This window comes from Clytia hemisphaerica, unplaced genomic scaffold (genome assembly GCF_902728285.1).
Source record: "Clytia hemisphaerica strain Z4C2 unplaced genomic scaffold, Clytia hemisphaerica genome assembly, whole genome shotgun sequence".
Classification (NCBI taxonomy): domain Eukaryota; kingdom Metazoa; phylum Cnidaria; class Hydrozoa; order Leptothecata; family Clytiidae; genus Clytia; species Clytia hemisphaerica.
In genome coordinates, this window is record NW_027104025.1 from 381,112 (window position 1) to 395,306 (window position 14,195).

Consider the following 14,195-nt stretch of genomic DNA (forward strand, 5'->3'; position numbering starts at 1 on the left):
GGGGGGGGGGGGTGTACCAACCTTATCAAGGCAAAAAAAAAGGAAAGTATGGGTATAAGCTGGAAAATTGCAAAAGAAAAACAAAATCGCCAAAATTCTTTTCATACCTCAAAAGTGAGGGTAGACGAATAACCTTTTGCCCTCTCGAAAATGAAAACAATACTCCTTTATATATACCCCCTGGAAAGTTTTTCCACCCCATGTTTGGATATAAAATGGAATGACTCAATACAATAGACACTTTCTTGGTAAATTATTCCAACCATACCAATATCCAAAGTTTGAAATTTTGGAAAACTACAATTAGACAATATGATATTTAGTTTCAAATATTTCCAGATACTTTTGGTAATTCAAAATTAAACATTTACTAAATTTCCAAGAATAAAAGTTTTAGTGTCAACAAAGTGTCTTCATATATTTAATAAGGTCGATGCTTAAGAGGATAAGATAAACGATTATCGTTTTAGCCCTTTTTGATAATGAAACTTCTATCCATCCATAGATTACCATACGCCACCATTTTCGGAGGTGTAGGTGCATTCACAAAAGAGGACTTTCAACGTATCAATGGATTCTCCAATATGTTTTGGGGATGGGGTGGAGAAGATGATGATCTATACACAAGGTGAGCAAACAGCATTGAGTATTTGTCTACTCCGCAAAGCATGGTGGGGGGTTACACCCTAAATATTTCCCAAAAAAGGAGGGGGCTGGAAGTACACCACATTTTTGGGGGAACCTATGTACTTTGGGGGAGCTAAAATCTCATCGCTTAACGTGGGGGCTAAAATAATTCAGCTTAATAGTTGGCTTCATGAATCTGAAAAATTTTCCCCTGCGGCGCAATATTTTTATACAAGGTGTGCTAAATATTTTATCTTAAACTTAGAATTGAACGCAATTTACATCGGAAAACCCTGTTTTACTGGGTCAATTTTTTGAAAGTGTCTAGGGTCAAAAGTCCTGGGGGCTAACAAAAAATTCATAAATCTTTGGGGGACTTTAAACTCAGGGGACCTAATTTTTGCCTGGGACCTAAACCCAGGCTGACGCTATGCTTCGTCAGAAATGGTCGAGGAGTGATATCTAGGACTTAATGGAAGTTGAAAATTGCACCTCAAAGGTCCAGGTTTTAGCCCTTAAGATATCCTGTATACGAACGGTAACGATAGATAAGAAAGGCTAGAGATGTCCTAAGGTAGGTGTCATGTCCAGTAGCGTGTTGGGTCGACAAAAATTCGGCAAACTGGGGAGGCAATTTCCGAAAATTTTGATTTTGGCGCCCCCTATTAAAAGTAAATACCTTTGTACAGATTATGCGTGGGAAGCGAGCACAAAATTTTCTGGGTACTTTCTCTCTTTTTGGTTGAAAACTGCCAATTCTAAGGTTCAAATAAACCAGCCGAGGCTGGAAGGTCAGCCAATAGAGCTTAGCTAGATAGCTTTAATAAGTGGGTTAACAGATGTAAGAGATGTACTGAAACAGAGTAGAGTAAAAATTTTGAATAATGTACAAAATGTGAAACATTTGATAACTTGATTTAAAATTATTTAAAACAAGCCTGAGAGCTCCTCCAACCCCCCCCCCCCCCACACGAGAAGATCAAAGTATACTTCTCTTTAGCATTGTAGCACTGTTTCTATGACATCAAACAAAAGCTATAATTCATTAATGAATTTGGGCAATCGCTTTGACGCCTTGGCGGAATTAACACACAACCATAATAAATAAATTCAACAGGGCAGCGGAGTAGCAATTAATTTCAACTGGGAGTCCTCTCTTCTGTGCCAAGCACTGGCAGTGTTTTTTAAACTTTAAAACAATGTTAAATGAAGACCAGATGGATCTGTTTGTTATGGCTGTGCAAGTTGTGATGAGAGTTTGCATGTTGTGTAACTGGATGGTGTAATTCATTAAATTCTAGAAACCATTTTTCATAACTTTCCGTCATTCAGTCAAAACGTGCGCCAAGGTTAGAAAAGGTTAGAAAAACACTATCTGCGTCCGGAACTGCGTGAAAAATAGGTTGATCAGACAAGAACTGTATACATTAATATTAATATAATTGATCAAATTCCAAAGACCATTTGTCATAATTTTGCAAGTCCAATAATAGGAGATGTGATGTCATCATTTGGTTCCCGTCATCTGACCGACCCTGATTTACGGTCAGCAGGTGGAGTTGGAGAGTCGGAAAGCTTTTCCGCTGCTTTGCTGGATTTCCACTGTCGACCCCCGCACGCTCTGTGTTTACAAGTTTTCAAATCGAAGTAGCGAGCCGCATGCTAATGGAGAGTAAACCGAAAACCAGTTTATTCACTCTTTCTCAATTTCTTAATTCGGATCAGTCCACACGGATTCCCTTTCAACAAGATGTAGCTGCTTCTTAAAAGAAAAATATTTTCGACCGACCGACCGAATGACCCCCACCTTTTAAAGTAGAAATGACGGGAACCAAACAATTTTTATCAAACACGTCCAAACCAAGTCCAAAATTAAGCACGATTGCATCCAGTCTTTATCAAACTTAGACAGTAGCTGTACTTTTGTAAACTTTATCAAATTCCAATAACATTATAACACAATCAATCCCACCTAGAGGCAAACAAATATGTCTTTATTGCAAAAACTAATAAAAAGCAGCAATAAAAAGTATCAGAAAATTCAACATAAACAAAAACTTGAGCAAAAGGCTTTAAACCTTCAAAAGATGTAGAAAAAGAATCCCCTTGATGAAAATCATGTGTTTGATTTGCCGAGTTAAAAAAATAAATGACAGAAATTGAAGCTTGCAACAGATTTACACTGGAAATACTTTGGCACAACACTGACTTATCACATCTGACTTATCGCCATCTTGAAACACCACTAAAAGTACCCAAAAAGTTAACCCGATATCGGAAGAAAGTTTAGAAATCAAAGTGAGATCGGGAAATCGGATTTTTTTTTGCCGTCTTATGGAACTGGAAGTGGTGGAAGAAAATTTTACCTATTTGAATGCTCAGCTTAGGCTGACCAAAAAGCAAAGGGGCGCCGAAATTAGTAATAAGAGACGTCTTTTTTCGCCATTTGCGTTTTGGCGCCCCTCAAAAAAATCGCCCGCTGGGGGTGCCCCCCCTGCCACCACGCTACTGGTCATGTCTCCTGTATTCTTTTATTTTTGCAGGGAACATTGTAAATATTTTATTCATTTAAGCTCCTCCGATTCGTGACTTAAATCTGTTTAAATTTGTTTTTTAGAATCACCAAAGTTGGATTCAAATTGACCAGACCATCATTAAAGCGTGGTCGTTATACGATGATTAGAATCCATCATTTCCAGAGCTCAAAGGCCGATCCTAACAGGTGAGGATGGTATTTTTTGGCGATTTTTTTTATTTTACTTCTTGGTACTTTTTTCATGTGAGCAGTAATGAGGTAATCTACTTTTCAAGCATTATAAACGGAATCATGCATGTGCTTCACTTACAGAACTGGCGTCAAGGCTAGGTCGATCACGACCTACCAAAATATACTTCAAATGTTTCCTCTTAGGGAGAAAACTTCTAACCACTAGTCTAGCAAGTTAGACGACTAAATTCAGACACAGTAGAAATAAAGTAAAAAGCAATGGAGGGAACAAATTTTTATACAAACTAAATCCCGTAACAATAATCGTATTATCATCCAATAACATCTATACTACTTTATTACGAATTACAAACGACTCCAGTCTAATAACCACTAATAACTCAACTTTCTATCTTCCGATTTCAGGATGAACTTGTTGAGAAACTCAGCTCAAAGAATGTCAGCGGACGGACTAAACACATTGAAATATAAATTGGACAAAGTGGACCAACAACCTCTTGTGACATTCGTCAAAATCGAATTGAAGAGAAGCATGTACTCAAAATAGATGTCCGGACGGAAAGAGGTCAAGGTAATTACCACTTACCTTTCTTTATGGTTGAATAGGAAAAAACCTACCCAACTGGCACACAACACTCTTTCAACGTTCATCTAACGTTATTTGGACGTTATGAACATTAGATGAACGTTGAAACAACGGTGTGTGCCAGCTGGGTACGGATCTACGCATGTTTGAAAATGAAAATCGAAAAGAAGAGATGCAGTTTATTGACACAAAACAAAGAGTGCACACCCCTTACATATATACGGATATAGATTCATACTCATTCATACAATTTCTTAGCTAGTACTTAGCTCTGGATTATACATTCATTCATGGCTGAACCTTTATACATATTGAGATGATGGAAGAAGACCATTTTCCATGGACTTGTTTTACCCTGAAAGGTTCAAAAATAGCAGTTTTTGATTCCTTCTCGGATCACTTATTGGAATATTTCAGAGACTTTTTAATGTTGAGAAAGTTGTTTTTAAAATGATTAAAAAAAATAATTTATTTGACAGATTTAATTATTTTGAGATTTTATGATTGAGATTTTTATTTAGACTTAAAAGATCTTATTTTAATATATTTCCATTTTCAAACTATATATGTTTTCTGGTTTGATAAGATTGTAATATCGGGTGTCTAACTCTCGTTATTTTCTTTTATTTGATTGGATACAATTTCTATAATACAATGTTCCTAGAAAAAAATGGGTTTGGAATTTAAAAGAGAGCTATAATTCATGACAAGTTTTGATTGAATTCCTTCGAATCCTAATTCAGTTTCCTTAGGGATTAAAGATAATTTAATCGGACAAAAAGACTTAACACTGCACTCTACAGATAGTGATTAAAGGTTTTCTACGGGAATAAAAGGAGCTTATTTTAGGCAGTGTCTACATGCTGAGTATTCAATGTATTTTCATTTTTTCAAAACCTTTTTTTAATCTTGTCGCACTTGTTTTTACTACATCAGCATCATCAGACCTTTCAATCAAAACAAAACCTTTAAGTCGGGAGTTTCTAAACGTCAATCAGAAATGACGACCACGACCAGCGACCAGAAAAATTTGGGTTATTGAGTTTTTTCCCTTTCTCCAACGTAGAGTGTCTCTTCTAATCATTTCAATATAATATTGAAGAGTAAGCTCACCCCTGTCTCATCTATTTAAAGCCACGTGCCAAATACGTAAAACAGCCATTTCGACGCTCTTTGAGCTTGATTATTGTGCCAATTTCGATCCTTTTGTATTATCAGCATCAAAATAATTAGTGGCATCAATTATTTTGAAATTTGTTTGAGAAGCTTTGTATTTCATCATCAGATTGTTATTTCTGTCGAAATTAGTCATTTTGTCAGCATAAAGACAATAGAATAATTGATTAGATTCATATCTCTAAAACTGGCCTTCCAAATTTTTTCCTACTGACAAGTTCTATCTATTCATGCTAAAGGCATCCCATTCAGCTATCTGGTCGCCGGTCGTGGTCGGTGGTCGTGACCGCCATTTCTAGTTGATGTTTAGAAACTCCCCTTTAAGTCTTATCCCAGTAATGAACATTAACGCCGTGTTAAGACTAAAGTTTAAGGCGTGGTTACGGCCTTTTTTTAGTTTTTGATTTTTGTTATCTCTTCATGCTTTTTCTCAACTTCAGTTGAGTTAGAATCTGAGAATGTCTGTGTGTGTGTCTGTGTGTGTGTCTGTCACCAAAACTTTGGGGCAGCCTGGAGACTTCAAAATTGGTCCGATTTGGCTGAAATTTTGCACACTTGATCCTTAGGCAAATCCCTGGGGGTGTTTTTTTCATTTTTTCAAAATTTTAATTTTTGGGGCCTGGTGACGAGTTTTTCGCCAAAACGAGGCTAAAACTTTGGGGCAGGCTGGAGACTTCAAAAATGGTCCGATTGGGCTGAAATTTTGCACACTTGATCCTTAGGCAAATCCCTGGGGGTGTTTTTTTCATTTTTTCAAAATTTTAATTTTTGGGGCCTGGGGACGAGTTTTTCGCCAAAACGAGGCTAAAACCTTGGGGCAGGCTGGAGACTTCAAAAATGGTCCGATTGGGCTGAAATTTTGCACACTTGATCCTTGGGCAAATCCCTGGGGGCATTTTTTTCATTGTTTCAAAATTTTAATTTTTGGGGCCTGGGGACGAGTTTTTTTTTCGCCAAAACGAGGCTAAAACTTTGGGGCAGGCTGGAGACTTCAAAAATGGTCCGATTGGGCTGAAATTTTGCACACTTGATCCTTGGGCAAATCCCTGGGGGCATTTTTTTCATTGTTTCAAAATTTTAATTTTTGGGGCCTGAGGACGAGTTTTTCGCCAAAACGAGGCTAAAACTTTGGGGCAGGCTGGAGACTTCGAAAATGGTCCGATTGGGCTGAAATTTTGCACACTTAATCCTTGGGCAAATCCCTGGGGGCGTTTTTTTTATTTTTTCAAAATTTTAATTTTTGGGGCCTGGGGACGAGTTTTTCGTCAAAACGAGGCTAAAACTTTGGGGCAGGTTGGAGACTTCAAAATTGGTCCGATTGGGTTGAAATTTTGCACACTTGATCCTTGGGCAAATCCCTAGTGGGCATTTTTTTCATTTTTTCAAGATTTTGATTTTTGGAGCCTGGGGACGAGTTTTTAGCCTAAACGAGGCTAAAACCCAAAATGCTATAATTTTTCTTAAGCCATTAAGTTTACAATTGGGCCTACGAATGATTTCAAAGATACTGAAGTTGAGCCAGTGCGGTTAGCACGTTCGACAGTTTCGGAACTAGTCTCGAAACTTACTTTGTCTTAGTTACAGAGAGCATAGCCTAGATACTAGACGTCACGGCTTTTTTTCTACGTAGTAATGTCTATTCCACATGAGAGCCTGATAACCTGATTCAGATCATGTTTACTTAGTCCACCGCGCCGTAACACCAGAAGAGATGCGAAAAAACACAAACGAACTGCCTTTTCCATTTTGTTACTCAATGCGTACATGCGTACTGGCCATGGTCTGGCCATGAGAAAATTGATCGTTTCTTTAGATTATGAAATGTGTTATTGAAATATTTAACGTACTGAATTTTTTTAAAGATACGCCTGGTTGGCGAATTTTAAGACTTTTCTCATGCCCTTAAAGAAAACATTATGAGAATCAGGTTATTGTATGATTAAACGAGTAAAATACTGTTTTATGTTTTTTAGGATAATTTGATTTATATTTTGGAAAAATATATATACCGATGTAGATAAAGTTTTCTATTTAAACGAAATCATCTTCGCAATTTTATTTCAAACTTTGCGGTGTATTTAATTCTTGCTTCCATACAGCTCAGCTGTGTCTCCACCATGACTCGAACACACAAGGAGAACTGAAATTTTCGGTTGACTTTTGTAAAATTGAAAATTAAAGAATCATTTATGTAGTCCAGCATGCTAGACGACTGATTCAGACATACTAGAAAATAAGCAAAAAAATGAAGAGACAATGCAACAGGGATCCCACCTATAATAAGTCAAAACTCCTAAAATCCTCCTAAAATTCAACAAATTCTCCTAAATTCCTAAAATTTGAAATGGTAGCTGATTATGTTTGTATATTTGTATAATCAGACAAGAAACTAAGATCTTTTCCTCAGTAAAGTCAAAACAAACTGGGAGCAAGCTACCTGACCTTGAAACAACATGTTTAAAAAATATTTTTGCACTGAAATATTTGAAACAAAAGCCTATGTTTAGCTATGTTTATTGAAGGAGTGCAGACTTTATTCAACAAAGAGGGCTCAAATGTTTTAGGAGCAAGGTTTGGTGGTTTGCGCCCTCATCTGTGAATTTTTAACTTGAGCATAAGCTTTGTCACAACACAATGCCTTTCCCTGTTAATCTACTATTTTGTTCCGTATAAGCAAAAATGAAAGTAAATTATGAACGCTGACAACCATTTTCTAACTGCATTACAAAATGTTCTAATTAATTTGCTTCAATCTCTTCAATGTTTTACCATTCTATTTCATCCGCTTTAATTTGTTTTGCTCCTTTTTAGTAAACACAATATAAAAACAGTAAATGTGCCTGATTTAGTTTGTTTTTGAGGCTCGACTATTACGACTAGTTTATTTAGTTTGTGTCTTAAGATAGCTTAATGATATGATATTCATGACGTAATGCTTTCTACGGAAAAACCTGCGATTCAAACTATGCAATTAGGTGCCAGACACCTACAGAGCTTAAGCATGTCGGATTAAAATGTATTTTCTATTCCTTCGTCTGGAGTTTCTGAACACTGTGGAAGTTTCTTGGTTGGAGGTTGTGACACAGTTCAACGTTGAAGATTTATGGTCTCTTCAGTTAACAATGCCTTAAGAACTGATCTTCATAACTTGAAATTATATGTTCCCCGTACGTTTTCGAGTTATAGAAACTTCACTGTATATAGAAAGAGGTATCTTTTAAACTCTAGCCATAACACTAACTTTTATCTGACCCCAAACTGATCCTGAACCTGACTGCGATATAATCATAATTTTCACTACTTTTGTTACACTGATTTGGCTTGGCATTTGTCAGACGTCGACAATGAAAACCAATTTAGCAATACTTAACGATACTCTAACAAACCAAAATTTACGTTGACAGATCGCCGAAAAATAATTTGAAGTTAGGTTATAAAAGAGGACGTGACTGACAAAACTTTAAACAGAGAAAGAGTAAGTCCAATCGGTCATAAAGAAACGAAGAAAAAAAACAGTCAGTAGACGAACTAGAAACTCGTACATTCCTGAGCTTGTTTCAAATTGGCCATTTTTAAGATGGGCTATTTTTTAAAGTTAAACGATAGCAGGCGTAGTGTAAAGGTAGGCCATTCGGCGATGGTCAAGTTCGTAGATTCAAACCCTGACCGGGTCATACTTAAGACTTTAACATCAGTCCTGAAGATAATGCTACCGATCAAGGATGTCGGGGTGGTTCGATTCCACCTCGGCGCTTTGATTCATTTGCCAAGTAAACGTATCTTCACCCGGGTCAACCCATGCTATGTTAGGTTGACAGAAACTCAAGAAGCCTGACGGTGACTGTGCTAGGTATTGATTCTGCAATACACCCTGGATGAGGTGAGGGTGCGCTGGCTTATTCTCTAGTTGTTTACACCGAATTAACGCAATTAAGTTCAAAACTTTGTGTCAGTATCTCGAGACTACTCATGGAGCACTGTCAACCCGGTCGACTTTCGAGTGGCCTGGAAATGAATATACAAGGAAGATTTGTTCTCGGTTCACAGTATCTATAGGCTACACGCTTTTTTTTTTATAAGAATGGTGTAAATCCATTTCATCATGGATATTCTTAACTTTTTTGGGAAAACCATCCTAAAATATTCTTACAGCATTCTTATTACTTGGGGGTAATTGGCAATTTATAATTTAAAATGCTCTAAAAATGACATTCTTTGCTTGAATAGCAAAATTGCATGATGGTGATATTCCTAGCATATTCTTAATTTTTAGGCCATTTTCATCATGGACATTCTTATAAAGTGTATTCTTATAAAAAAAAAAGCGTGTAACTCTAAAACAAACCAATCGCAAATTTCCCACCAAAACTCTATGTCACATGAGAGACATTTTCCTAGGCCTCTGCGGAAGAGTGCAAACTATTTTTAGCATTTGAAAAGCTCTACTAAACTGACGTTCCTCCATTACTTCAATACAATGGTATCATTTTTCATAAAAGCGCTACGCTCTTGTTTTCGATACCGTCGTCGAAAAATAATACACGGGTTTCGAATTAAATTTTTGCTTAGCTTTAGCTTTGATCCCATGTAAATTTGCACGAAAAATATCAAGTAAACAGAACGAAAATTGGCCGTGTATCAAGCAATTTTAGCTCATTTTTCCATTTTGACAGACTTTATGGGTCATTATGAAAACAAAAAACATTAAAATAAAAAGTCAATCGTTTAATCATATTTCTTTTATTGAATTTAAAATAGAAAAACATCTTTTGAATCAACACCTGGCTTTCAAAAGAGAAGAAAGGAAATCTATCAACCTTTTATAAGGCATTTCCCCTTATCGCTCCTTTTATTTACTTGATTTTTTCTCTCGCGCCAGATTTAATTCGAAACCCGTGTATTTAACTTGTTCTTTTCGTTTCCAGTTCCCACAAAAGCTGACCGCGCCGCCAAAGGTTGCTGGTATGTGTATTTTCATTTGAAGATAATTGTCAGTCTTAGTAGTCTACACATTATGAATCTATTATATTCTAAATTATATTATACCTTGTATTGAAAGCATTTTCAAAGCTGCGTTTGCTTTTGTGACGAAAAAAACTAATTAAGATAATTAGGATAATAAAGGAAAACTAGAAGCTACTTAAAATGGGCTTTTAAACTTTTTATTAAAGTTCATTGTTATTTCTAAGGAGTTTAAATTTATTTTGCTGACCGAATGCCTTTTTCTAGAGTGTTTTATTTAATCTTTGAGAAAAAAAAGAGGACGATATGAGTAATTTTAGTCAAGATATGGTTCGCTATGTTTGTGTTATGAGCATGAGCTTGTTGTTTTTCCGTATGACAAATTGCTGTTGAAAATTGAGAACAATTTCGGAAGGATTACTTTTCTAACTTGAAATTCTCACCTTTTTTTTATATATGGTAAAAGTAAGAATAACTTTGTCTGAAACTTTTTCTATAGGCTAAACATCTGCTACTTCTTTTATGTTTTTAAATGCCCTGTCCTGTGATCGAAAAAAAGTTGTCTAAAGTTAGCTTTACCAGCCCGCCCGGGCTCCGCTTAAACCTTTTTGATGACGCGATTAAGGTATGTGTACACCTTTTTTCCGATTTTTTGTCAAAAAAAATTTTTTCAGTCAAATTGGAAGAAAAGTTACTGGATTTCATTTTGGTAAAATCGCGATCTTAAAATCTTTTTTTGATCCAGAGTTATAACCATTTTAATTTCAAAACAAAGTTCGTCTTATGATGGATTATTTACTCAAATAATTGTCTCTTTCGGAAACAACAAAGACAAAAGAGAGAATTCAGCTGATGTTTATTCTCACCTTATTGAATAGTAATATTTTTGACACATTTCACTGATTACTCAAATAAACAGCAATCATTTCGTTAAAAATTTCAAATTGATGTAGAAAAAAACGAAATTTTACCACACCATACTACTTTTAACGAAGTTAAAGTCACCCATAGCATTTAGATATTGACTTCATTCTTTTTTTATGAGATTCCCAAATAATCAAACTTAAAAAGTGTCTTAGGATTTTATTTCTAACCGAGTTGTTTTTCCTCAGTTTACAGATAACTAAAAAAAATCACATTTAAATTTACTTTTTTATCGATATTTTTACAGAATTTAGGATTTAAAGAGTTAAAGTCAATTCCAAAAAAAATCCCAAGACACTTTTTTAGTTCAATCTATTGGGAACATAGTATCGAAATTATTTTTTCAAAATTCAAAAACTATGGGTGACTTTAACTTCTTTGAAGTAGGTAAGGTTAAAATTCTTAAGATTTTAATTATATCCTGCCCAGTTTTTTAAATTCAGCTGAAACTTTTACCATTAGAAAGAGAATATTATTGGCTTTCAGAAAATATATACTTCAAGCTTTCATCACCGTATAACAGAAACCGACAAAAATAAGAAGGGTTTAGTGGGAGGAAAACAATACCTAAGTCTTGTAGTTTGTCGAATAGAGATTGTCTCGCATGGGAATATATAGAGCAGTGCAGAAAAAAGTGCTGAGTATTTTCAACTGAGTTAGTTCGACAACCACAAAAAGGGTCTAAAGTATCACGAAAACCATGCCTAAATTTGTGCTCGTTGAGATGACTAAACCCTACCCGAAGTCGATTTAGAAAGACTACACCTTGATTGTCAGAAACATCAAAAACACGCGATTGTTTGGGTCTCAAAATTTTTAAAATTGCAATCTTAAAGGTTTTAACAGAAGGTAGATTTCTTATATTACTGTCCAGGACATTCCACTGGGATATGCAGCAAGGAAAAAAAGTATCAGCATTGTTCATGGGGCGTGAACATATCTATGAAAACTACAATCTCAATAACTTCAAGGACTTCTGGTGTGATGTAGACGATGCTATCGTCCGTTTAAAGCAAATGCGAGAAAGAGTTAGGGCGTCAGGGCGGTTTACGGGAAAAACGTGGCGGTAGAGTTTTGGAACACTGTAAACATCTCCGCCACTGCTTACTCCACCCGAATTTACCACGCCTCTCCTAAACTATTCCCTTTTTAGTGATCTTGTGTAGACGATAGGATCGTCTACGTGTGATGTTAACTACGAATACGGAATCTTCAGAAGACATACAGTTTGTAATGATTATCTCCGAAGACAAACAGAACGACAACTCGTCTTTATCAATGCTACCAATTCACTCCGATTCAACAATAGTGTCTACTTGGCTTCCCAATATGATAATTGCACCATCGAAAATAACGAATCCATACGTATACCATACTGTTTTTAGTTTCACTTCAGCGGAATACCAAAGCCGCCAAGCCGCCCTTCTAATTTCTTCTCACTCCTTCTGGATAGATGATTTGAAAGAGAAATACTTAAGAAAGTTCAATTTCTTTTGCTCGTTTCGCTCACAATAGATTTTCTTTGCCTGTACTGGAAAAATCTTTGCGATGGAAATTTTCAAAGATTTTAGTTTCACGAATAATGGGAACGATCTGTTCCACATATGTGACCTGGAAGTATGTACGTGTTATAAACGTTAATTACTAGCCCTTAAAAAATACTTCGTTGTACGTTGTCATAGAGTTCTTACATTGTTTTTTTCAAGAAAGTCAAGTTACCCAACTTAATATATATCGAAAATATCCTGCTATTTAGACACCCACTGAAGTACTGAGACATGAGTTTCATTAATTGCCACCGCAGGGAGCCTAAAGCGACCGATGATGGCATTCATAGCTTCATACATAAGGAAGTTGGGCAAACATCTCATAATTTTGCGTTTGCGTTTGCGCGTTTTTCAGTATTTTAGTTCCGCTTAACGGTAGCATTCTTATCTTACGGTCTTTCTATTGTTTTATCATCATCAAAAAGACTTTACCTTTTTGATCTGGTTACTCATTTTGAAATCTCAGTTTGTCTTTTTCTCATCCCTGGAGAGTTAATGAATCTAAGGAAATTCCCTTTTCTGGGAAATTCCCTTTTTATACCACAAGTAGTTATTTTAAGCGCTCTTCATAGTAAAATAACATATAAAGAGCAGTATCTTCAGATATACGCTTTTTATAGGAAAAACCAGTAAGTCATATGATTCTGGCTGGGCTGCTCTTAACTTTATATGAGTTTTTCAGGCTTAAATGTCAATATTAATGAAAATGGAAACCTGTACTTCGAAAATTTAACACTATGTGTTCGTTTTGCTGCAGTGGCATCTAATGAAAGTTATAGCTAGTGACAATTAGATAGTTAGGGTAAACTGCGACAGGAATACAGTCTATGTATTTCTCGTTTCATTCATTCGTAAAAAATTAAGGCTATGAATAAATGCCCAAGGTCAGGGAATAAATGAATTTTAACAGCCAAGAACCCAAAAAGCAAGGGAGCCGGCAACACGGTACATGACACACTCCAAACCAAAGTCCGTATAAAAACCCTGGTCTAGAAGCCTATTAATTGTTTTCTAAACTTTTGTAGGCAAATCCATCAGCCTCTAACAGTTAGAGGTCGACCAAGGGGGGGGGTACTAGGGTTGGTGAATTGTGAGGGGTATATGTGGGACCTCCAAAAACCGACCCTCAGATTTTTTATAAAAGTCCTACCCTTAAGGAAACCTTTTTACAATTCTTTCTCTCGAAAACAAAAAAAGAAACAATAGAAAGAACAAAAGGCTTTCAGAACGGCCTTTTTTATACGGACTAAATTTGACCCTTGCTTACTCAAACTTCTATTACCTTATTGACCCTTTTTATGGGCGTTATTTTTTAGGCTATTGGCGTTATAAGGGCTGGCGTTAAAAGGGTCGGTGTAAAAAGGGCCAACATTTGGCAAATTTCACTTAAAAGTGACATTAATTTTTGACCATTTTTCTCTATTCTAAAGAATTTTGGGTATGATTCGAAGATAAAGAATTATCCGTTGTTTTACTCCATATCCAAAACTTCGCAAAAATCAGTGATTTTCAATGGAATTTTCAACAGTTTACTACTGAAAAATGATATTTATAATGTAAATTGAAGCATAAACAGGCATAAATAGCCATTCTCACAAATTTTGGCGTTTTTTACGGCCCTGATTATAGGCGTAGCGAGATACCC

At 35.9% G+C, this 14,195-nt stretch overlaps 1 protein-coding gene across 1 annotated transcript; it reads left to right on the forward strand.

Moving 5' to 3' along the window:
• Positions 1–505: 505 nt before the first annotated feature.
• LOC136811597 (beta-1,4-galactosyltransferase 2-like) lies at positions 506–4,574 on the forward strand (the record flags this gene model as incomplete). Its single annotated transcript, XM_067068226.1, is given in 3 exon segments — positions 506–628; positions 3,245–3,349; positions 3,761–4,574. Coding segments are annotated over 3 exon segments (370 nt in total), but the record flags the coding sequence as incomplete, so codon positions are not given.
• Between the last annotated feature and the right edge of the window lie 9,621 nt (positions 4,575–14,195).